At 42.3% G+C, this 25058-nt stretch overlaps 2 protein-coding genes across 5 annotated transcripts in view; both read right to left on the bottom strand.

Moving 5' to 3' along the window:
- Positions 1-17340, bottom strand: part of igsf9b (immunoglobulin superfamily, member 9b) — a 30329-nt gene extending 12989 nt beyond the window's left edge. Inside the window, exons 1-3 of one of the 4 annotated variants that reach the window (XM_085787288.1) lie at positions 17222-17340; positions 8851-8946; positions 6885-7091 (exon numbers count right to left, since the gene is read on the bottom strand). In XM_085787288.1, coding sequence (XP_085643414.1) covers positions 6885-7091; positions 8851-8911 — 268 coding nt within the window. In that variant the 5' untranslated portion in view covers positions 8912-8946; positions 17222-17340. Of the gene's footprint in view, positions 1-6884; positions 7092-8850; positions 8947-15225; positions 15819-17190 lie in introns of those variants that run through there. The other 3 variants (XM_085787287.1, XM_085787286.1, XM_085787290.1) reach the window with 3 other exon arrangements.
- A 1609-nt stretch (positions 17341-18949) lies between these two features.
- tmem230b (transmembrane protein 230b) lies at positions 18950-20809 on the bottom strand. Its single transcript, XM_085787285.1, has 3 exons — positions 20453-20809; positions 19421-19543; positions 18950-19327 (listed from the first exon to the last, which is right to left on the bottom strand). Exons 1-3 carry the CDS (start codon positions 20546-20548, stop codon positions 19187-19189), a joined length of 360 nt encoding a protein of 119 aa, XP_085643411.1. The 5' UTR covers positions 20549-20809; the 3' UTR covers positions 18950-19186.
- Between the last annotated feature and the right edge of the window lie 4249 nt (positions 20810-25058).

Raw genomic sequence — 25058 nt, 5'->3', positions numbered from 1 at the left:
GTTTTGGAAAAATAAAGCACTTCAAAAAGAAAAAATGTCTTCTTCATTTCATGTCTAGCTGAAGCACAACTATTATCTCTTGCAGAATCGATAACATGTTTATTATAAATCTCTCCAACCTTGAAGCAACAATATCACAAGAATATCTTCACTATTCACACTCGTCTCCCTTCAGACAGCAGTGTCTGAAGTAGAGTCTGAGAGCTATGAAATCCATTGAACTCTCTGCCTCAAGACAAGGTGAAACACACAAGTAAAGACAGACATCAATAGCTAACAATTAAACCTGCATTCCTGAGTGGGGCTGTTGCTGTGCTTAATAGTTAGGTTTAATGATTGACTGACCTCCTAAAAGACAGGCCAGCGTTTGATGGGCGGCGCTCACTTAGAGCCTCCGTAAAATGAGTGCCTTTTATTCCAGGTCAGCATCGTTCAAACAAGCGGGTGAGGCTCGGAGAGAGGAAATGTGCAGACAGATGATAACAGGTATGGGGATCACTTTAGGCATTTTCCTCTTATCTCCCTGTGAGGGATCCTCCCCGAGCTGCCCATTCCCCTGAGCTGCAGCCTCCTCCAACCAGACAGGAGTTCACTGCCCACCGCAGACTAAAAGGAAAAACACTTTCACGTGAAAAATCACACAAACCCTCTTTAGCACAGACTTAATCCTCATGTGGCTAAATATTATGGGATACTCGGAGATCACGGTGGCTAATAGCACCTCTTGTCATATTCTGTAGCACGAGTGAAATGCAGCCGGTGAAAATCCCACTGACGGACCGTGAGCACAGGTCTCGTGGGTTCGGAAGCACGTGGGTGTGTGTGTACATGTTGATTTTCAAAATTTGGAGGGTGCCCTGCCCCCTGAGTCTCTACAGGGGAATTTTGGTTTGGCTGTCGAACACTTAACCCTTTCCCGTAGCCTCCCTCTTGTCCATCACTACAAAGAGACGGCAGCCCACCCCCCCACACACACCAATCCTCATTCTCCCAGGTTACCATAGTGATGAGACCAAGAAAAGCCCGGGCTGTAGGTTTAGATTTGAATTCAGTTGCTTTAGAAACACGGTGCGGCCAAACATGGCATGGGCGGATCCCTCATAGGGGGGGAAGGGTGGGTTTCTCCTGTCAGAGATTTGAGAAATTAAAGTCGGAGGAAAAAACATGTTTAGGTTGAAAAACAAGCCTCATGTCAGATCCACGGCACATGAGGAAGTGAAGGGAGAGAGAAATGGGTGAGAGGCAGAAAGAGAGAGGACATTGTTTTCCCTTCAGCCTGTGGACGGACAAAAGGCCGACGCTGTGTGACAAATGTTGCTTTATTTAAATTTGAATGTTGCATCCTTGGACTTGAAATGGGATATTAAATGGTTCTAGGCAGGTGTTCTTCCCCAAGATTGTTCACAAAAAAGGGACGCTTTTCTCTCATATGGCGTGATGCACAGATACAATGGAAATTCACTGGAATAATTTGAAAAATGATCGACCATATCAGTAAAAACTCACCCTGTTCTTCAATCAAAGAGGATTTGAACAAGAGGTTACAGAGGGGTTACTCAAATTGTGTGCATCGATAATCCACTGACAGCCAATGAGAGGTTGACCTTTCTGACCTCAGTGCTCCGCAACTCCCCAGCAGACACATTCATCACTCCCCTTGGTGCTACATTAGCACAATGTTTACGAGGAGTTCTCGAGAGAGAAACATCATAAGACTCTACAGAGAGGCTGAAACAATAGCCGCTGCCTATTTCTCGTGTCCACCCTCCTCCACCGCCTCGTACTCCTCATTGTTTTTCCTCCAGCAGCTATCACATGACAGCTCCAGTCTACCTTAAAATGAGCCCTTGTTTCCAACAGGTCAAGCTGCAGTGCAGCCAAGGGTAAAAAATGGAAACGCTAATCTATCGGTGCAGTGTGAACCTCTGAGACGTACCCTCTTCGTTTCGGCGAGGGTCAGGTTTTCGCCCAGTGGGTGGCAGGTTAGGAATAACTCAGCTTTCAGAGCCGAGCCACTGGCCAGTTGGGCTTGTCTCACGGTTTCTGATCTCCTTTTCTTTTTTGATGTGGCTTCTCTGCAAGTGAAACCACTGCAGTGCAACTGAGCTGAGGACAGTTCATGCCACAAACCTTTTACCCACATCATTTTTCTTCATTCTGAGTTACATCTGTGATATAAAACTCATGTAGTGTGATATAAAACTCATGTAGTGTGATATAAAACTCATGTAGTTTTCATGTGGTTGTGTTATATTGTAATCTTAGTTTTAATCGGCTAGAACGGCTGCAGACTAGACCCGGAACCAACATGTGATCTTTGCATTGAGGGTTCCCACTGGTATCTCCTGACATAGTAATACTTGGGGTATTGTAAATTATATGAGATACAATCGCAGGGGGAACTATGGAGGAAGACAGATTATTCTGTTTGGAGAAGCATCAGCGCTGCTTTTCTTTGTCCATCAGTATGTGCATAAGAGAGCCGGGGAGAGGTGCATTGTGGGATGTGTTTTGATTTGAATACAATCATAAGTCTGGGACCGGCCCCCTGCCTCTGACAGCTCACCCCTCCCACTCCCCCAAATTTCTCTCTTCAATCCTCCTGTCTCCCTAATCAGTTTAACCCTCTTATGAATAGCTCTTTGTCGTGAGATAGATTACAGTTAACTCTGTCCCTCTCGCTCTGTCCGGCAACGTTAACCCCTGAACCAGCGAGCAGCGCACACAGCTCACGTGCCAAATTTCACTACAGCGGCAACTTAACACAAACATCGGTTCCCTCACACATGATCATGAGGCAAAGCATTAATTTTAATAATCTCACAATTAGGGATGTCCCGATCCGATCACGTGATCGGAAATCGGGGTCGATCACGTGGTTTCAGACTCGATCGGAATCGGACGTTACATCCCGATCAGGAATCGGATATATTACATATCTACATGTCAGAGTTTTCCTATCTGTCTAAAGCGAAGACGGGCCGCATGGGGGGCGTTCAGATGTATTACTTTTACTGTAGACGTTTGTCATGTGCGCTCATTACCCAAAGCGACGCGCATTCGGTGCAGCGTGCTTATGTTTTGTGCATGGTCTGTGGCGCACAGCTCCACGGTGTGTGTGTGTGGCTGCGTTGTCGCGGACAAGTAACGATATGAAATGACGGCGCTTGCGAGAGTGTGAGAGACGATCGTGTCACTGTGTCAGCTCACTGTTTGTTTGTGTGTGTGTGGCTGCGTTGTTTCCAAGCAGCTTGTTGTTGATGTTTGAGCGCTACACACACCTGCAGCAACAACAGTCACTACAGCTTCTACTGAGAGCGAGTCCGACGTAACGCACGTGAGACCGACACACGGACCGACCGCGCAGATGTCGCGGACATTGTTAAACTTCTCATACTGTTGAATAAAAAACTACCGTTGTGTTGCGTGATGGCAGATACAGAACCAGGTATTTATTTAAAGTTAGAGAGGGAGAAGGAGCAAGGTGAGCTGGGTGAGGGAGGGAGGGAGGGAGGGAGAAGGAGCGGAGTGAGTGAGGGAGGGGGGGGGGGGGCAGACAGGCAGGAGAGGGTGGGATCAGGGGAGAGAGGCTGGTGATTGAGAAAGACATGATAAGCTATTTTATTTTTGACCAAATGTTCTTGTTGTTGACTTATGGATAACGGCATTAATATTATACTGTGGAGCTACTGTGCTAATATACATTGAGAGTTTGATATCATGGCATGTCTTACAATACTGCAATAAATGTCATGGGCTTGTTATTGAGGTAGAGTATTATTGTGAGATTGTGATATTGTTACATCCCTAGTAGAGCACAAAGAACAGAAAAATAGTGGGATGATACAGTTGATCTACATTAAAAACTTTACTGCATTGCCAAAGTATCGGATCGGGACTCGGTATCGGCAGATACTCAAAATCAAATGACTCGGACTCGGACTCGGGGGCAAAAAAATGTGATCGGGACATCCCTACTCACAATCTGAAGTATGGCGCAGTGAGGTTACCAATGGTGTCTGAGGTGTTTTCTAGCACAGAACTCCAGTTGTTTTGTTTTCCCTTTGCAAAACACTGATGTTGACAACTGTTGGTTACCTGATGTTTCCTCAGCTGGGCTGCCCACCAGGAAAAAACTTACTAGGCAATGATGCTAAAAATAAAATGTAACTTTACACCCATGTTGAGTAATCTTACAACAGTGGATTATCCTGCTACTGTTTGCTCAGGCCATACAAAACACTTGGACTCCATATCCACGCCAGAGCAGGATTAAATATGAATCACTGACTCTGATCTCATGCTCTACATTGAATCTGACCAGTGACACACCTAAACCCTGAGGTAACCTGCTGCTCTAAGCTGGCAAACATGAAATTCTCAAGTTGAGGCCTAAGTCTATTCTTCATTCATTGTGTCATTGTTTGCTGCACATCACCCTTGTCTAGCTGTAGCAGAAAAACTGGTTGTGGATGATAAAGGTGACCAGTCTCACCTTTCAAATAGGCTTTTTTTTGCTGCTGCATTCACCAAGAATCATGTTGTAAAAGCAGAGATTTCTATTCCACTTTAGTTTTATGAAGGAAAAGGTTACAGAGTTCAGGTTTTGTGGGTGCACTGGTATATGAAGGTGTGTGCGACTGTGCGTACGTGACTTGAGAATGTGTGTGACAAATGCAGACTTTAGCTTCTCCAGTGTTCAGAGGTCACACTGAGAGCGTGATGGAGGCCTGCTGAGCTCCGGGGGTTTGCCCATTGTCGTTCTAACCTCAGGTCGGAGTCCCCAGCTCACAGTCTCTACTGATTTACTTCAGCACACAGGAGACATTTGATCTAGCCCTGCAACAGTAAACCATCCTGACATCGCAAGACTTGAACATATTGTCTCAACAAATACAACTCAAACAGACTATAATAGTGTGTCAGTCAGAGTTTATCCGGCTGTTTCCTCTTTGTTGTGAGTTGACTAATGTTCAGCCCTGCAGGGCATACTGGATGTGAAACAGAGAGGGAGAGGGATGAGGGTACTAATACCTTCCTGCTTCATTTTAAGTAGACAAGAGAGTCTCTCAGACCCAGACAGGCTGGTGTCTAAAAGGTTCAACAGAAGGACGCCACTCTCTGGTCATGACACTCCTCAAATACAGAATGCAATCTCAAATACACCTGATATCATATCAAAAAATTGGTGGTTTAATGGACTGAAATAGTCATCCAAGATATCGCCTGCTCCGATTCTTTCATCTCAGTTTCTAAATATGGCAGATAACATCAGTGAGTCTGAGACAAAGCAGCAGACCAAGGACAGACAGCATTTAAGAATGCTTTTATGCTTTATTTTAACCTACTTAAATATGCGTTTGCAATGCAATGAGTCCACCGAAGGAAGGGCAGGAGACACTTAAAATGAGTATAACATATTCAAGCCTGACACCCCACTTAGCTTTATTGGAAGCAGCCTTGAGCACCTGTTAGGTCTGCTGCAATCATAACCATAATTCATATTGTTGATCTTTTTACTGTTTTTTGATCCAAACGCTTGAAATGTAAATCATCCTTCCTCCCTTGTTCCTGTTCTAAGACAGGCAAAGACAAATATCAGGAAATGGCTGCCTGCTTGACTGTCTTGTGGGCTAAATCTGAAATCCCCCAACATTTTAATTTGAGGGTAGAATACATTAGACCCACAGCGCTGACACGCTTCACATGCTACCATCTGCCTCCAGTGGGAGGGGAGATATGAGGATCTAAGGCAGACAGGGGTAAAGCCCACAGCAGACAAGTACACACAAGGGATGGATATGGAAAAATATTGGGACATCCCAAAGCAGTCTTCTACTCTACTACATCTATGTAATGTTGTTTACTCCATTATGGCTGCTTGTGCATCAGATGACTGCCCCTAAACAATGACACGACGGTTAACGACATACAACAGGGTTAACATGCCAAACACATGTAGCCCAACTGTGGAGGCAGCCTGTTTGTGGCTCAGCCCATATAGACCTTAAATGTGGTTCCTGGGTTATCATGACACTGCAATCATGTCTCTGGATCAGCGGCTTCTCTCTGCTCTGCCATATAAATAAGTTCCAACATGACGAATGTGGACTGCTATTAAGCAACATCCCCTGTACATTTCAGTGACCTAGTTGGGACAGTATGGGATTTTGGGTGTCCTACTAGAGCTGTTAGCTTTGCCAAAGCAAGGGGAGGTTGTGATACCCCTCTTTGTCTTTTGTGTTTTAGTAGACAATGACAGGATTATAGGGCTCCAGCAAGAAAACTCCCATTATTCCCAATGCTTCATCCATCCTCCTTCCAGCACAACAATCTCCCCTTACTGGGTCACCCCTCAGCATACTAATAAAACACTGTCATCAGACCACCAAGCCCCCACCTACACCCCTAATCCCCCAGTGCACAGCGTTACTGGTACCCCCCTTCGTCTTGCTCAGCTACCCCACCCCCCTTTAACTGCCTCCATTAAAGCACATGCATTCTCGCTGTTCTTCTTCTCCCTGCAAGGCACAAGCAGTCTGGAAACACACAGACTGAACACCAACAGTAATTACAGGGGTTGTGGTTTGGATGGATTACCTATTTGGCGTATTGTTTCATCTAAGCCCTCTCTTGTCAAGTCTTGATAAATACCAGTGTCACTTCCTTATCTTTGCTCACACAAGACAAATGAATGAAGTTGCCACATGGACACCGCCCCTCCCCTGACCAAAATCTACTGAACCATGATTATAAAAAATCTGTCAAGAGGTGGTCAGTCTCTTGAATCCTTGAAGAAACAAGCAGTATGATAATAGTGGATTCGGTCAAAGCAAGGTTTTGTCAAGAGAGTGTGTAAGTGAATGCATCTGAATAACTCTTACCCTTATAGTTTGGGTGAACACGAGGCGCATACACTCCAAATTTAATGAGGATGGGAACGCTGTAGCCAAGGCGCACCCACTCCACCACATGTAGAGGAAAGATATTTGGTGTGGTGACTTCCCTGGATGTAGGAGTGAGGTTGCAGCCCAGCTCTGCAGAACCCCCCACTCTGGCACGAACCAACGCTGACACACCTTGAGACACACCTGTAAAGACAACAGCATATCACCAGGATAAAGCACAGGATCCACTGTGGACACTTGCTGATACTGTAGCATGCAAGGCAATAAACAGTGCATGTGAATAAACAACATAAATCATGTTCTTTAAGGCCCTGAGAAATATGAGGCTTCTCTTTTAAAGTGAGTTATGGCTGACAAGGAGGCCAGATTGACCCCTCTAGTATTTCGTGGTCAGTCATTTCTGTGAAAATGGCTTTCTATGCAGAGAAGAGTTCATAAACATCAGCAGTAATATCTTTAGTGGTGAGAGGAGGGGCCCTGACCACACAGGCAGCAAGTTCAAAATACAGGTCAAGATGCTGAAAAGTTGGTGAGTGAGAAAAGAGCAACAATGGATTTATAAGTGTTTTGTTGACCTGGACCTCAGCCACTGAACATGACATCCCCAGAGTGTTCCCTGTTACAAGCTGGACCATCAGAGGGCATGTAAAACAATCATGTGCCATTTGGTGACAAGATCGTATAGCTGCAAAGCCTGCAAACACACAGCAATCCCATTAGTGACACCTGGGGTAGTCTTTCCACTCTCTGTCTCCTCGCTCTCTCTCTCTGCCATGTGCTCACGTGGGTATAAACGCAACTGGGTGCCAGTGTTTGCTCTGCTACTCATCTGGCCTGGTGATTACTTAAATCTCTGATGGGGAGGAGGAGGGGGGTGAGGGGGGGGGGCAGGATCCTCTGTGCTCTCTATCTAGCTGACCTCCCACCACCCCCTGGGGTACACACATGGTCTGCGGACCAGCACAATCAATCCCACCCACTCACCCACCCCCCTTACAAACACACGCACGCAAACACAGAAGCGTGCCCCGGGTTGGGGGTAGCACAAATCCAGGATTGATCTAAATCCACACCAAGAGATATTATTTAAGTTGGATTTTGGCCTTGATGTCTCTCGTCCACTCATGTCTGTGTTGTAACAGCCCCTCCTCTTTACTTTCTCCAATGTTAAGGCTATGGGAGCTGTGCCAAATGCATTATGGTGTCACTCAAACTCTATGAAGGCAGCTAAACAGCGACATATGCCAACCTCTCTGCAATGCTTTGCCATGACAAGGGACATGGGTCTTATGCTAGTGAACTTTTGGTGAAAAAATACAGAGGTAAACAGACAAATGGAGAGAAACAAATGGTTGTGTTACAAACTAAAAAGTCAATCAAAGGTTCTCAACTTTGTCAAATGTATCACATCACATCAGTGGACAAAATATATTTTTAAAATTTTTCCACTTTTCTTAATCTCACTTGATGCTGCTCCTGAAAAACTACTGTATCTGGTTTCCATAGAGATGAAGGTGCACATAAAGTGGTGGAAGTGTTTAAAACACACCATCATAGACTAAAAACAAACAGTGATATATTATAAAGCAACATCATCACATCATACAAAGTAGATTTTCATCACAGTTCATCTATAAAGTAAAAGTCCTTGTAGTTGAGTCAAATTTCTCTGTCAACATTACACTGTTTTTGCCTTTTTTTAACTGAATCTTTTAAGTTAGCAGAACACACTGTACAATGATTTGAAAATGTATTTGATGTAAATGACATGTTTTGATAATATGAATATATTTAAGAGTAGTACTGAGAGCTTTGGTGATGACATGTGAGAAATTCCTGTAAGTGTTGGTGAAAAGCTCCAAAAGCTCCAGAGACCAAGTGAACTATGGTGATGCATTGTAAATGTATGCAATGATCCATATTTGCATTATCTTATACTTACTTAGCAGACAGATGGCTACAGCAGTGGTGACAGCCTGAAGCCACTGTCTCTCCAGTCCCATGGCCGACCGTCACGCTTCTTCACACATCTCCCAACCTGAAAGAGAAAACCACACATCCCGTTTACTCTTCAACAGAACACCACTGTACGATTCACACATTAACCACTGTACAAGGACATCCCTCACATCCCTACTCAGACAAATGTAATCCCTCGAGTTAACATCAACTCATAATCCAACAACTACACTACATTCCAGATGCTTCTTGGTTAATAAATAACTATTCTTTGAAAACATTTAATCCTCTGGCAAATTGCATGTCTGGGCTGTGGTTGGATTACTACACAAATAAGCTATTCCAATGAGTGCTACAAATAGACAGTATAGGACATGAGATAGCTGAGTGTAAGCATCCTGCGGAGGTCTCCCTGCTCAGGCCTACAGTATGTGTGTGTGTGTGTGTGTGTGTGTGTGTGTGTGTGTGTGTGTGTGTGTGTGTGTGCATGTGTGTATGTGACAATGTGTGAGTGTGTTTGTATGTGTCCAAACAGAAGACCTGTACAAGGCTCTAAGTGTATGTACAGATTAACCTGATGCTTGTGATTGGTCCAGCTCATCCAGAAGGTCTCATCTCACGCTAAATAGGCTAACAGCTATTGACAGGTGACACAAACAGCATTGACAGGTGTGTTCACACAACTCCAGATGTTATCTTATTACCACTGCTTAAAAAAGGAACATGAGTGGCAGAAATAGACTGCGGTCAGACAATGTGCTTCAATTAAACTTCAATCAAGACAACTACAGTACAAATCAAGCAACCAGCAGCAGCAGGCGTTCACCTGACTCTTACAGGAAATGCACAGTTCATGCAAACCCACCAGTAAGAGCCAGTGATTTTCATCCACTAACGAGCCGCACAGACAGGACTCCACTTACACAAATTGTGGTCCTACTTCACAGCCTGTCTGTTAAGAACAACTGCAGCTTCTCTCGAGGCCCTCCACCTCAAATTGGATTGGAGGCACAAGTTTAAGTTGCTGCCCTTCAAACATAATAGAAGACCTCACCCCTTCCCCTTAAGTCACTCCATTCAGTACCCCTAATACCAGATTATTACTCTAAGGTCATTTAAGTAATATAAGGAGGAGGCTATTCTTGGAAAGCTTGTAGGTGTTTGTTATTAACCACAGATGAGCAGAAGCACAGATAACAAAATCATTTGAGGGATGAGTTTTGTCCTTTAAATGCAATGTTTACACTTCAGTAACAAACAGCTGAGACTAGAGCAGGAAAAAGATGCATTTGATTCCTTTCAAGAGAGAAAAATAGGGACGGGAGTAACGAGGCTGGCCTTGTATAGCATTGGGACAGTGATGTGTAATAACAATTGTTTTGCACCTTTTAAGACAACGCCATGGTTATAAAAGCTCTGATAGTGGGACAAAAACACATTAGACACTGGCTTTACAGTAAATGTTGATGAGGCAGGGAGGTGGTAAGGCACAACTAATGGCTGAGCAGTTTTTGCACGACAGAATCACTTCAGTGCAATGTTTGTAATGGGGAAAGGATTACTCCCACTGAGAAAACATTATTCGCTCAGTAGGGGTATAGGAATAAACAGGGCTCTTATAATGGATTAAAAAATAAAGAAATAAATCTTTCAGTCCAATCATTTGTGTGTCACCTCCAGCAGTCAAAGAAAATGATGGAAGTGATTGCACATTGCTGCATCATCCTGGCTGCCGTCTGCACAGTCAGTTTAATGACATGACAGCGAAGGTAATGAGAAAACACCTTCATATATCTAAAGTTCTAAGCAACGGTATATGTAAACATCAAGGAACTTTTGACAACCACAAACATTAACACATCTTGCCTTTGCTTCTGCCTCCTCTGTCGTGCTTCAACTCCAGAATATATGACCGGCTTGTGGGAACAGACAGACAGGGCTGCGCCTACACTGAGCTGATATATTACAGAGGACGCCTGGAGGGGGCTTTGTCTGCAGGTGCAGGAGCAGACAGGCAACAGCCAGGTTATTTCCTCAGGCAGCAGAGCAAAGCATGGGGCCTTTTAATAGATACGTACTGAGAGTGCCTTAAAAAAGAGTCCAGATGTTTAGGTGTAGTTAAAAGCAGTACCTTATACCATTTGTGTGACTGCAAGCTTACGGTCAAACTTGCAGAACTGTAAGCAAGTATGAGTTAGACTACATCATTATTAACTTACAAAGAAAGAATAACTGAACAGCTCATTGTCCAACAGTTCCCATGTGAGAGCGTGCCGTACACTATGCATTCTTATGCATGTGAGAGGCAAGGGGGGTTTACTCCGAGACACTAATCTCCTCACAAGGGTGACTGAGGGAAAGTGGACATAATGACAAACTGTTTGAAAGTTGCACACAGCAAAGTTGATAGACACTGATGTTACCGAATAATATTGTCAGAGCACACACCAGCTTCACTTGAAATGAAGTCATGCAAATGGCGTCAACATCATCACCGATGACATCGACAGAAGTGTCAAAAGATCTTTGACCAAAAAAACGAGACGACTAGAACGTGATTTCATAGGTAAATCCAAAGTGACTACAGAATTACAGTAAGTCTTCAAAAAGCTCCTGCCTCAGCACAAGGCATTTAGCTCAGTAACGTGAGTGGACACTGCTGACTGGTGCAATGTTACATGGATTTCATTGACACAAATTGCTTTGGATCTAGTCAAGTCTTTGCCTCCTGGACAGAACAGTTCTAACACCCAGACTAATCCTGTCCTGCTGCTTTGAGTGTTAATAGTGTAATTGAATTAGAGATCAAATTGGTAAGTCAAATCAAGGACATTCTGTCATCTGGCTGTGCAATGATCAATCAGCGGTAAATCAAGTCAAGTAAACTCACTGACACTTCAGGATGTTCTGCTACTGAGACTCTACAGTCTCTGCTGGTGGAGAAGACAGCCAGTAGTTTTTTGTTGCCCTTTTTTTGGAGGACACATGCCACAGCCAATAAAGATCAACATCAGTCTCAGCTTGGGTCTCCAGGTGTTAGAGATCCAGTTAGAGACAGGTTTCCTCATCTCCACGTTCTTAAAAATAAGTTAACATAAGATAACAACAACCTATGGTACTTCATTCAAGAAAAAGAGACTCATTAAAATTCAGATGCCATTAATTAGTGTTTCCAGAATCAGAGTCTAATTGGTTGGATGGATGGATGGATGGATGGATGGATGGATGGATGGATGGATGGATGGATGGATGGATGGATGGATGGATGGATGGATGGATGGATGGATGGATGGATGACCTTACCCAAAAACTGACAAAAATCATGCATTAAATGAAAACAAGAAGCTGTTTCCAAGCTGTCAGCTCTAACAGCTGGTGAGCCTGACTTCTCCATATGCATCTGTAACTAGAAAAAACTGCTCACAGGGAATTAACTGAATAATTCAAAAGTTAAGGTTAACAAGGCCATGACAGTGGTCATTTCAGCTGTCTTGAACACTTCACAAGACACAATTAAATTGCCGATTCCTCCTCTCAGTCTAATGTCTACTCTGACACACAGAAAGCGCAATGCAAAAAGTGACCTTTTGACCTAAGGTGTGTGAAAGTGTGTGTGTTATCCCTCATTACCTCAGAAGAGCCACCAGTGATGCTAGTGACAGAGACAAGCCTGATAAGCAGCAGCATTACTCTCTTGGTAATCCTTGTTAATCCTGACAGAGGCCGTGGCTTCAGAGCAAACCGGCCTGTAGCAGGAGGTACAAGTGTTACTCGAGCAGAACCTTTGAACACAGGTGCACAGAGCGATCTCAGACGGAATACCACACAAACAACCCACAACAAAGACATATATGGGATCCACACAAATGCTGCATATGACCCACTGCCATTAACACAGGAAACCACCAATCCAACCTTGACTGGTTAAACCAGCCTACACATCACAGCAATCAATTGATGGATTTTGTCCCTGGCACTGCAACCCAATTTAGAAACTGTATTGACAATTTACTTTCACTAAAGGAAATGAACAGGGCACACACTGGGCACAGGAGCGGAGCCCTAGTCTCGTGAGGGGAAAAGCCTACTGTGGATTAACACATTGGAAAACCTAACACATAGTGCTGCAGGGAATAACAATATTGATGCTAGTGAATGCACTAGTAGTAGTAGTAGTAGTAGTAGTAGTGAGAAGTTTTTTTTTATTAACGCACACAGAAAAACCTGCACAGTGTTACCTCCACTGTGCAATTAAATTTCCAGCAACTGAAATCAGTTATATAGTTCAAGTATGAATGGAGGGATTTTATATTTTGGTCCCTGGGATGATTTCACACAGCTCAGAGGGCACAGGGGAGCAGAGCATGACATGAGACTGATGAAAACTAGGAAGCTACAGTAACATCCCTCTTTTAACTCCATACTCTGTCCTTCCCTGCCCCCGACTCTCAGGGGCAGGTCAGTCTCATAAAGCTACTTTCAAGACACGACACTGAGAGGAAGCAAGGGTCAAAAGCCAAAGGTAACAAACTCAGGAGCTGCAGCCTGCTGATGAAGTGTGGCATTGGATTTATTTTAAAGCTTTAAGATCAGCGAGTCACATTCTCAAAGGACCACAGCATGGAGCAGCATTACAGCTAAAAATGTGCGCTGATGTGATTCACATGTCTTCATTGATGATTATGTAAAGGGCTCTATATCAGACAAGACACCACTAATGAGACAAAAAAAGTATAGTGGTGCTCAGGTAAGTCTGCATTTATCTATCAAAATCAACAACCATACCATACACCGTCAGCAACAGAGAACAAAGGATGCTTGAGAAATGCATTGTGCATTTATGATACTGCACAGCTCTTAAACTTCTCTGTGATCACCCTTAGCTTTGTTTTATGTGCATTGTTGTGAATATTCTTCTACAACATACAGAACTATGTTTCCGACATGCATTCACTGAAGGACTGCAGACTATCTTAACCTCGAGATAGACAACCAGAAGATTTGGAGTAACCTCTTCAACTCATGAATAATTAGTTTCTCAATGCAATCAATGTCCTTCCAGCACAACAATGTCCCTGCAGGCCACAGATGGCCACATAGCATTTTGAAAAGTGGAGTATGGTAGTGAAATGTCAAGTCCTGTTCAGTGTTAAAATGTGTGGGATATTACTGTGTAAAGTGACACCTGAGCTGGTGTCTGACAGTGAAACCTGGAAAGCCTGGATGATATGCTAAACATTGCTTTCTGAGGTTCTGGGAGAAAAATCCAAAACTGAATCTCTCTAAATGAGGCAACGCCATAAAAATGGACTAAATATTTTGTGCTTGGAAGAAGATGTCGTGGCAGTGGGCATTTCTCATACGTGTGCAATTTTAAGGAAATAACCAATTTTAAAAGTGCCTAAAACAACCCACAAGCTGTTAAATAATGAAGACAGCTAATGATTAAGAAAGTAAACAGTGACAATACTAGGGGTTGCAGGCATCACGGGTGCTGTCAGAACCTCATGTCTCACAAATCAGGATTAAAAAGCGCAATAAAAACAAGGAAAATGAGAGGCTACAGCGGGGGGTATATATCATGTGAAAAGCACAGGACAGCTGCACTTCCCTGTACAAAACATCTTAAATTAGGTTGTGTGTCCATTACATTATGCCATGCTGTGGAGCAGCAGACAAATAAAGTGTGTCGTCCGTGTAAAACAGAAACAGAAAGCAAGCCAGAAGCTCTTTATTTCTACCCCTACAGAGAACAGGGATGCTCAGTCCTCCATGTCACCATCAAGACCTCCTGCAAAACAAAACAGGTGCGTCTTTTGTCTGACAGGGAGTCTGGCACAAACAGAAAGCTCTGAATAAGAAATAAATAAAATGCACTATTTTTGACTGGCTATTGTTCTCACCATTTTAATCCAGGGTACTGAGTTCAGTTTTAGGCCATTACAGCGTATTAAACCTGGTTTAACGCGGAAAAAAATCCCCCACACTCACCCCGAGATTTCAAGTGGCACATGTGATACACAAAACATAAACAAAAGCGGGAGGTATCACAGTAATACAGTGCGTTGAACATGGGATCAGGACTACTGCCACAGCACCACTATGGGTTTATAAAAATAGTTGTATGTGATAAAATGGGAAATAACAGGTAATAAGGTAAGGTTACTGAGGAATCGCACAGGCTCATTTTAAGTGGTGTAGCAAGAATACCACAGGTGTACAATGGATTTATATCCTAACCAGAACACATCGTGTGTTATTGATTACGACTACAGCCAAGATCCGAAATACTGATGTTTTCTATGTTTAGCCTACTATACAGGCCTGTAGAAGATGCTTTGCCTGCGCAGCTCCTTACCTTGCCAGAGGCACTTTTCACTTGAAGCTGGAAGTACAGTCTTTCAATCCATTGGTGTTCCCTTCCACACTCGTTTTGCAGACCAGTAATCGTTCACAACTTTCTCTTGAAGGAGAAGTCAGATCAAAACGTACGACTTCAAATAGGCTAAAAAAAAAAAAAAACTAAACAAAAAACACGGGGGTTGTATAAAGCGCAGGTGGTCACATTTTTTCCAAGTCCGTGTGTGGATCAAAGGGAAAACACACAATTATTCCTCGGCATCCATGGTTTCCAGAAGGTCCTGAAAAATATCTTGAGGTTTCAATAAGATCCATTAACCCAGACCACCTTCATGGGATCGACATCAGTCCACTTTAAGTCCATTTAAACTTTCCACGCCTTGGCTTTTATGTCCGCAGTCTTCTTAATCCAAACTTGCCCGAAGTAAAATTTAATCGAAGGAGTTTTTAATCTATTTCATGAATATATAGAAACGGCTTTCAGGGGACGCAGTGCGCATTTCACATCACAGAGGAGCAAGTTTGACCAGAAAGCGAGCACACCACACGTTTAGTTAGAGCCCTGCTGTTGATACTCTCTCCGTGTCTCCCCTCCCATTATTATCATCCCTCCTCCTCCGACGGGAACCACTGTCAACTCAGACAAACACAACCACAGCACTTCCTGTTACACCTTTCAAGATAAAGTCCCCCAACAAGAATAGAAACGAGGATGATACAGGACAGGACTGATGTTAAAGGCGTGATTTAGTCATATCGTCGATTTAACTATAGGAAAGATACCAGACAACTATGATATTTGTTTAAATTTCCCGATTTTTTTTTTTTTAAACTGCTCTTCTTTTTGTGTCTCTCCGTGTACTAAAACCCAACAGTTAGTTGTTGTAAATCAGTGCAAGCCGTTTTCATAAAGTTCACAGGTGTACACAATTAGACTATGCCTGGGTTTAATTTAATTGCCTCAATGTGAATGTCCTCATATTGCTGGCTCACTGACACAGTGGCTACAGAGACACGTGGACAACCACTACACCAGAAGAGCATGAATTTTCTTTAGTGCCATCATTGTCGTGCGTGAGGCTGAGAATAAAATGCTTTTATCTTGAAGGCTGCTGTATCAGCTTCCTCTACTGTGCCACCCGTCTCTGACGCTTGATGCTGCTGGTGTTTTAGCGCCTCAAACAAAAGCGCCTTTCCGTGGGAAAGACTGAGGGGTCGTAACAAAAGGCAGAAGCAGCACAACACAAGGATAACGTTTGACTCCGACCGTTTGGTAAAGCATCCAGCAAATGTTCAAAGAAAACAACATCTCTCCTCATAAGGTCCCCAAGTGTAATATAAAATAGAAAACAGCAGTAGGCTAAGACACACTAAATAATTCATTGGGTTTCATCACCCACCCAAACCCACATACGCACGGGCGCGTGCACACAGATACACCAGCACCATCTGCCATATAAATACTGATCGGGATTATGAATTATCATCATAACATGTCTGTTAACCTTAATTATCAATTGGCCATCTTGTCCCCCAACTGTTTTTATTGGCGGCAAAATCAGAACGACAAGGCTGTAGTTGTATTGTTCATATAGCTAATGCAAACTGTTGTAATTTCTACTTAGCAGTAGTGAACACTTACATACATGAAAATATACTCTCACCTGTGACAATTTTACCCGCCATCACAAACTGTTGGCTGTCCCTTAGCTAACACAGCTAGCCTGTAACGTTAACTTTAGCTAACGTTAAGTTACTGGCCATTAAGTACAGGTGTGTTACCATACACTTACACCGTCCGTTAGCTATGTAATTGTATTAATTTATCTGTTGTTGTGACCGGGTAGAAGTTCAATAGGAGGACTCATTCACGTTTTTTTCCAAACTATTTTTCTTTTTTTTAAACCTTATTTCATCAGAAAATTGTTTTCCAGGTGTACCTGAAAGATTTTCATTATCTTACCTCAGAGCTACTTGTTGTGATGTGCTCCTACCCTGGGCTGTGCATGACTCAAAGATGAGCTAATCCTCTGTCATATAGGAGCTGGCGGCGAATAGGTCGGTTGGGTCATAGCAGAAATATTGGGGTTTTTTGTGTTTTGTTTTGTTTTTTCTTCCTCTTTCTTGTTTACCCTGCTGTTTAAAATAACCAATCCAGGGCCAACCAGTCAGTATGACCCTATGACCACAGGGGGGCGGTGCTAGTCCTGTATCAACAGAGACTGATTGGGTTCACGACTTGTCCATCAGAACCAAAGGGTTGACCACAGGCCCATAGAGAAAAGGAAATCAAATTTAGCTCTATAGTTTTATATATAGTAGTGGTTTATCAGTGTGCATTACTTGTGACATAGCAATGCTGAAGAGTAGTTTAGATAAATTGTTGTTATACACTATTAATAAAAGACTATTATATCCCTAGAATCTTACAATACACTTAGACTTGTGTGTGCATGTCTTGTATGGGTCTGCTCAGCAGTTGAAATTAACTATTATGTCGCTGGGTTTAGTGTTTTTTTAAAGTAAAATTAGTTTTTAACAGTAGCTCTTATTGTGCAGCAGTGTCTGCCTTGCCTGCCTGCCTGGTAGTATTTTTATACAATTAAATCCAGGGTTAATATAAAATTAACATTAACATTTCCAAGGTAGCAGTAATATGTGATTGTTTTAGGTAAATTGTTGAGACATTAAAAGCAAAGATATCATGAACAGTGCAGTTGCTCTGTCTTTTCCCAGTGAGTTTGAACAGTAGGCTATAAAAGCATTCCGTAGTTGTGTGTGCTCCCTGAAAAGGTAGGCATCCATCAGCAAAAGTTTTAAAGCTTATGTAAAGTGTTTGATCTGATGTAACGCCATGTAGTTTGCAATTGGTGGATGATTAAGTGTGGGTAGCAAGAAAAAAAGAGAGCACAAAGTAGTGTCCTTGAAAACAACCACTGATAAAGCCAGTTGCTAAGCATATGAAAGGATTACATGAGTACTTTTCATATGGCATTTTACTGCAAAGTGAATCAAGGTGGTAGCTTTGGCTTTCACTAGGCACAAATTCAAATTTTGTTGAAACTCATGATGTTGATAACACCAATTAGAGGAGAGGTTCTGAGACAAGTTATCAGGATGTCAAGCTTTAATTGCTTGTGTGCGCCCATGTTTGACAGTGTTTACTCTCACGGGCCAGGTGCACCATATGGAGATCAAAGGATTGGAATTAATCACATGAAATCCTCCAAGAAAGAACAACTTTGCACAGTGAGCAGGAATTAACGGGAGGGTAAGGCAAATTCTGTCGTACAGTGCTGATCATATCACACACAAACCAATATTAGCCTTTTAAATATTGGATTTCTGTATGAGGGACATCACTCAGCCTAGTCTGTACAGCCTGGAATATTTGCTGAATTGTTCTGTAAATGTTTCTCTACCACTGGACAAGTGGGCAAATCACTTAAAATTTCAAAATCTAGTCAATAAAATTTTAGTTTTATTGGACAGAAATTATTTTTCAAAACTGTCTCATCTAAATTTAACTTAATCTCTATAACAGCCCTATTTTAGTACATACGATGCCACACTGGTTGAATTCCTCTACATGCTACATTATTATGTGTTCTATTGTGCATCAGTTCAATATTTCTGTTCATCATCTGAATTAAATGATGATGATGATAAATTACTGGGAGGAGGATGGTTAAATAATAACAATAGAGACTCTCAAGACTCACCAAATTATAATTTTATTAATTAACAAAGCTAATAAAACAAACATAAATCAATAGCATCTGATACTGATGTGGCTTCATAAGAGCAGGCATTGGCTACTTCGGCATAAAAATCTATTAGAATAAAACTGTTGTTCACAGCAACGATTACACCTCATTTTCTTTAAAAGGTACCACTACCTCAAGTTCAGCTTAAGCTATAGTGTATGCATGTAAGCACATCTGAAACTACAGTGCAGGTCAGTCATCAAAGTCTGGGATGTCATCATAGGAGTACCCTGGGTAGCCCTTTGATGCATAGTAAGCTATCCGTAGGTGGTAGATTCCAGGCAGGAAGACAAGGATCCCAATGATAAGGACAGGCACAGTTCGGTCTGTGTGCTGTGGGAGGGAAAACATTTCAGACATGTATTTAATCAAGATATGTTACTTGATCTGTTGGGACATTAAAAAAAGAAAGAAAGAAATACTCACAGTGACCTCGAAGTATCCAGCCAGGAGCAGGGCGCCAATGATGATTAACAGAGAGCCGATTAAGAAGAGGACTGTGGCTAGTGCTATGGCTTTGTATGGGACTTTGGGTGGGCTCCTTTTGAACTGCGAGGAGGAAAAAATGTTTAATTAAAACACTTTTCTCAGGCCCAGCAGGATTTATACAGCACTGCCTGTTTCCCCACTCACACACTACACCGTCAAAATTAGTCTGGCTCATTATGTACCAGAACTTCTTGGTTAAAGTGACAGTACTTGACAGGTTCACAGACGTCCATCTTATTATCTATTGGTCACTCTATAGGAGCTTTTTCAAGATGATGATATTATTAGGGTTATTTTAGTTACCTTATTTTTTTAATTGCCTTAGTTACCTTTAGGTAGGCTACCTGTCACCATCCTGCCTCCAGTGAATGGGCCTCAGATTCAATAAATCAGTTTGACTCTTTCCTTATAATGATTAATAATTTAGTAATAACGTATTACTGATAGCTTAGGCCAGGTTGCACTGACAATGTACTGCCCCCCCCCTCCTGCACTTCCTCTTGGTGGGATCTGTTGGCATTGTCTATTTGTAGCTAAAGTGCCTGCTTTGTAAATAAAATTCACTTAACTTGACTTGACTTTGCCTGGGGATTACAGTTTTGTGAGAACAAGCAAGTTTGAAAGAAGTGGGCACTTACCAAACCATAAGACCTAGGCCTACATCTATTAGCATTGTTGGAGCTATATACCCATTCAAGGCACTTTTAGGCTGAGGAAATATCTGATGCTGCTTTGACTTTGACCTTTCTTTTTAAATACGTTTCTCGCAAGTACCCCATAAAAAATCAATACAGTGCTCCTTTAAAATATGTTTTCTATATGTTTAGAGTTGCTGTTCTAAAAAAAAAAGTAGGCTATTGAAGATATATGTTGATATAGCCTAAATCCTGAAGCACTGATCCAGTTTGCTGCCCTTCCCCTTAAATTCATCTTTTCATCTCCGATGACGGACCACGTGGTCTTTCTTACCTGCAGGTCAATGTAGCCGTCATCATCAGAGGCCACCCTGGAGTACCTAACTTTGCTGTTAGGGATCCCGTTGGACACTAAGTTGCGAGCAGGCATGTTAGCAGCAGCCTGCTACCAGTCTGTGTTTCAATGAGGCGGCAGCAGCTCGGCTACAGGAGCGATAATGACACTACGGCCATCGTCCGGTTCATTCACAAGCTGTCAGTGTCAAAGAAGAGGAAGATATTACACCCGGTCCGATGAAGGACTGCTGCAATACGTCTTTCAAAGAGATTTCAGCAGGGTGTTGTCTGTTTATGATGGTCTAACATTGATCTTCCGTGTTTTCAATTCGCGTCCCTGTCTTGCGCATGCGCAAAGCAATGCGGATATAGCCCAATAGATTTCCATAATTCAGGCGTTAGTCCAGGATTAAATATTGTGTGTATATGTTCGATCAGAATTGATTTTTTTTTTTTTTTTTAGTTTGTAATGAATAATAATACAGTTGTCGCAATCGTTTATTCTGATTAATGTTTTTCCTCGTGGTGATTTGCACAGCTCGGTGTCTGCCATCAGAGGGCGCTGTCGAGTCTCATCGGTGTGACCAGGTCACAGTGACTTTTCTTTTCTTGTATAAATTATGTTAAGTGTGTATGTGTATGAGAGTGGACCACTTTTTCGAGTCCACAATAAAGATTATTATTATTATAAACACAGGCCGTCACTCTGAGATTCATCCGTGTGTGTGTGTGTGTGTGTGTGTGTGTGTGTGTGTGTGTGTGTGTGTGTGTGTGTGTGTGTGTGTGTGTGTGTGTGTGTGTGTGTGTGTGTGTGTGTGTGTTCATTTCCTGAGGTGTTGTCTCTCAGGCCAGCTTTATCACACTGTGTTCCCAGAAGATCCAGTTTCTGTCTAGACTGCAGATTTCTGATACAGGGTGAAGGTTGTTTTTAGCCCCAGAGATGCAATCTGGAATTTCACACACAATATTTATTTTCCATACGTTTTACCAAATAGAAACGATGAGCTTGTCCACTAGATGAAATAGCCTACTGTCCAGTCTCTGTGACTGTTACATCAAATTACACTAAAGTCAAGATTTGATCCTACAATAATTGTTGAATGTCTACAACTGAAAAAATTATATTCTCTGAAATTTCATCTGTTGAGCGGCATCAATTGTTTGTATATCCCACGAATGTCAGCCAGGTGCTGTCATCTCTCTGTTCATGCGTAGCAGTAACTTGGCCCACGAAAGACTGGCCGTGAAATAGACAAAACACACGCACACAAAAATTACATTTGCTGGCAATTCCCTTGAAATGAATAATTAAAGCTGCTGTCTGCTGTGAGAGGCATATTGTCCTTCTTCTTTTTTTCTTCTTCAAATTGTGTTTCTCACATTCCCTTGCTGGTTTGTGGAAAATTGAACTGTCACATAGACAAATATAGACTCTCCTGTAGGCAGGATTCAGAAAGCTGCCTAGCCCTGTAGCTACACAACAGTGGATCGTTTTGATTCCAGCTTTTTTGCAGAGCTGCACACATTTTTTTCAAGGATAAATGTCCACAGGTTGTAAATAGCCTGAAAATACACTGTTCTTTTTGTGAGCAGTAATCATAAAGTCAATGCATATTCTTGTTCGGTGTGCTTGCAGCATCAATAATGGATTTTTTTTCTGTTTTTAAAGTACTCATTGGCAGAGAATGAGTCTCAAGTGATCAGTACGCTCAGTGACCTTGACTCCAAGTTGCATTGTTGTAGTTTCAGGCCATATAATGTTGATCTCTGGAGGGATGGCTCATTTTCTGTTTCATATTCCTCTTGTTTTATAACTGCATGTATGAATCACCATGCGCTTTGCAGCACCTTGTTCTCTCTTCAATTTATGATGCATATTTCAAATATATCCAGACTTCAGGAAATCCAAATTTATCCTTGATACAGCTTGACTTTATATTTCTTTTAGGGGGTTTAAACACATGTATTTTCTCTCACTCTCCATCTCTTCTTTTTTTTCTGCACAGTAGCTCCCACATATATCTTCTCTTATCCTCACTCTTCCGGAGCAAAGTCATCATAGAAGCCAGTCGAGCCAACTACACCCCCTGGAAGATACTGTGGATGTGCATGAGGACAGGCTATTCACTGTACCTGTTACTGACAATAACAGAGTTAAATTTTGATTAATTATTTGAGGGAGTTTCCCATCTCGTAACCCTCTCTCCTGCGTGACTGCATTTTTGCTGCATTCATTAAGGGACATGGCACACTAGTGCATATTTCTTTGTGCGCCAAATCGCTTCCTCTCATCTGTCCTGTCCTCTCACTTGGATGTTCAATACTCACAATCAAGGTCACTGCACAAGCTGCTTACCCTTCCGCTCCAGTCTGAATTTAGAAACATGGCATTTAATTTATCAGCCCCATGGCCTCGAATCAATCCACAAGAGCAGATAAATCTGCAATAATTTTACATTCATGTATTCAAGACAAATGGCCACAGAATGAGACCATTGATGGATTAATCTATCTGTAGGCAACCCCGCTGCCCCTTTTGTTCGCTTTCAGACATGACTTCATACCCTGTCTAGTTGTCTTGTCTATTTCTCGATTAAATAAATGTGGGTCATTTCACAGGGATTTCCCTTTAAAATACTGATGCAATATAGGCTACGCCACAATACAAATGATAATGCTGTTCAAGTGACATCAGGAGTTGTTATTAATTAATCAGATGATATAAGACTGTCATCAGTCAGAGGGGGGCAGAGTGTGTTGTCATGTTTGATCATCCCTGCCACTAGACCATAATGCCTGCACAGAAGAGCATCAGAACAGCTGAGCACAATGAGTTCTCAGGCTCTGTGTGTGTATGTGTGTGTGTGTGTGTGTGTGTGTGTGTGTGTGTGTGTGTGTGTGTGTGTGTGTGTGTGTGTGTGTGTGTGTGTGTGTGTGTGTGTGTGTGTGTGTGTGCGTGTGTGTTTGCGTTGAAGGAAACAGCAGCAGTCTCCCCCTCCTATGACCCTGACAGTGAACAGTAAGAGAACAGCGGTTAGGCCATAATTAGAGTCCTGTTCAGAGTGGAGTTCTGTCTGATAATTAGGTCTGTCTTCATTACAGCAATTGCAGATAACACCACGACTGGAGCCCAATAAAAGCCCGAACCATTATATCACTTGAACACCATACAATCTCCCCATGGCTCAGCCTTTTTACTGAGAACATCCAGTTTCAAAAAAGATCAAATGCGATGTGGTCCACAGGTGCTGCTGAGCAAAAAAAAAGCTTTACAAAGTTTAAAATCATTTTTCACAAACTAATAATTTGTTATCTTTGGGTTGCTTCATGCCACATCTGCAAGAAAGGAATTATCGAGTTGATTTGTGCTCTGCTTGTACATGCACTCATATATTGAACATCTGATGAACAATAATGTGCTGTATATATGGAGTGTGGCCATATGGTACAGAGAGGGGCTTCCTCTGTTTTTATTAATGGCTGCAGCATCACAGCTAAGAGGATGGAAGTGTTGCTTGGTCACTTCTTTGGTCCAGACTGAAATATCTCAACAATGACTCCACCGACTTTGGTAATCCCCTGACTTTTCATCGAATGCCTCCAGCAGGTCAAAGTATCCACTTAGCTGCTGAAATATCTCCTCGATCGATTGCCGCAAAATCTGGAGAAGACATTAGTGGTTCCCAGATGATGAATCCTAATGAACTCTGCTGACTTTCTGACCTGTAGTTTTAAGTGAAATTTCCCAACATCTATTGGTTGGATGGCGATGCGATGAAAGTTTATAACCTGCAAAACTCTTGCCAGTCCCAACAGCCTCTGCATGCTGATTGGCAATAGTTGGTTCATTAAAAATTAGATTGTGAATCTTATACCTGTTAATATGAGCAATGTCATTGTGAGTGTGTTAGCAGCATAATGATATTAAGCTCAATAAGCTCTCAAAACTGTTTGCATAAACTCTGTGTTGAAAATGTTTGATTGTATTGCACAAGATGAGCAATCGTGACCTGAAATAGATCTTTTCAAACAGCTATACTTCATCGCCTTAGTAATAAGTACATCACGCTTATGTAATAAAATAACTTTTTAATGGCTGACTTCTTGCCTCATTAAACAGAAACACTGACAGTTGTGAATAACTATATATCACATTAATATATTTGAGTGAGGACAATAAAATGCAGAAGGATTAGTCAGGTTTGATTGAGTCACTGAATACTTTTTTGCTACTGTACCATATGTCAGTCAGGGTGGTCACAGGGAGTTGAAGTGATATGTCGTGTAATGTGCATTGCGACTGATGAGTCAAGTGTTTTTTTGATCAGGAGTTCAGGTGCGAGGCTCAGGTTAGTTGTGTTTTGTGCGTAGGTGGACAGCTGAATGCTAGAGGACACTGACTAGGAGGAGCCTCCACAACACAGTGACGATAGTCTATCACCTTTATTTCACAATGCCAACTCAATTTTAAAGAAAAAACACACACACACACACTGTTCAGTGACTTCATTAGGCTAATCCATTTTCAAAGCACATTATATCCGTTTTCTTCTAAAGCTACATCATTTCACAGTGGCTGCCTGTAATCACCTGTTCTGATGACT

The sequence above is a fragment of the Trachurus japonicus genome, chromosome 9, assembly GCF_045865225.1.
Source record: "Trachurus japonicus isolate A0001 chromosome 9, Traja_1.0".
NCBI classification, from domain to species: Eukaryota; Metazoa; Chordata; class Actinopteri; order Carangiformes; family Carangidae; genus Trachurus; species Trachurus japonicus.
Note: the sequence above shows the minus strand (reverse complement) of the source record. Positions and strands in the feature narration are given on the sequence as shown.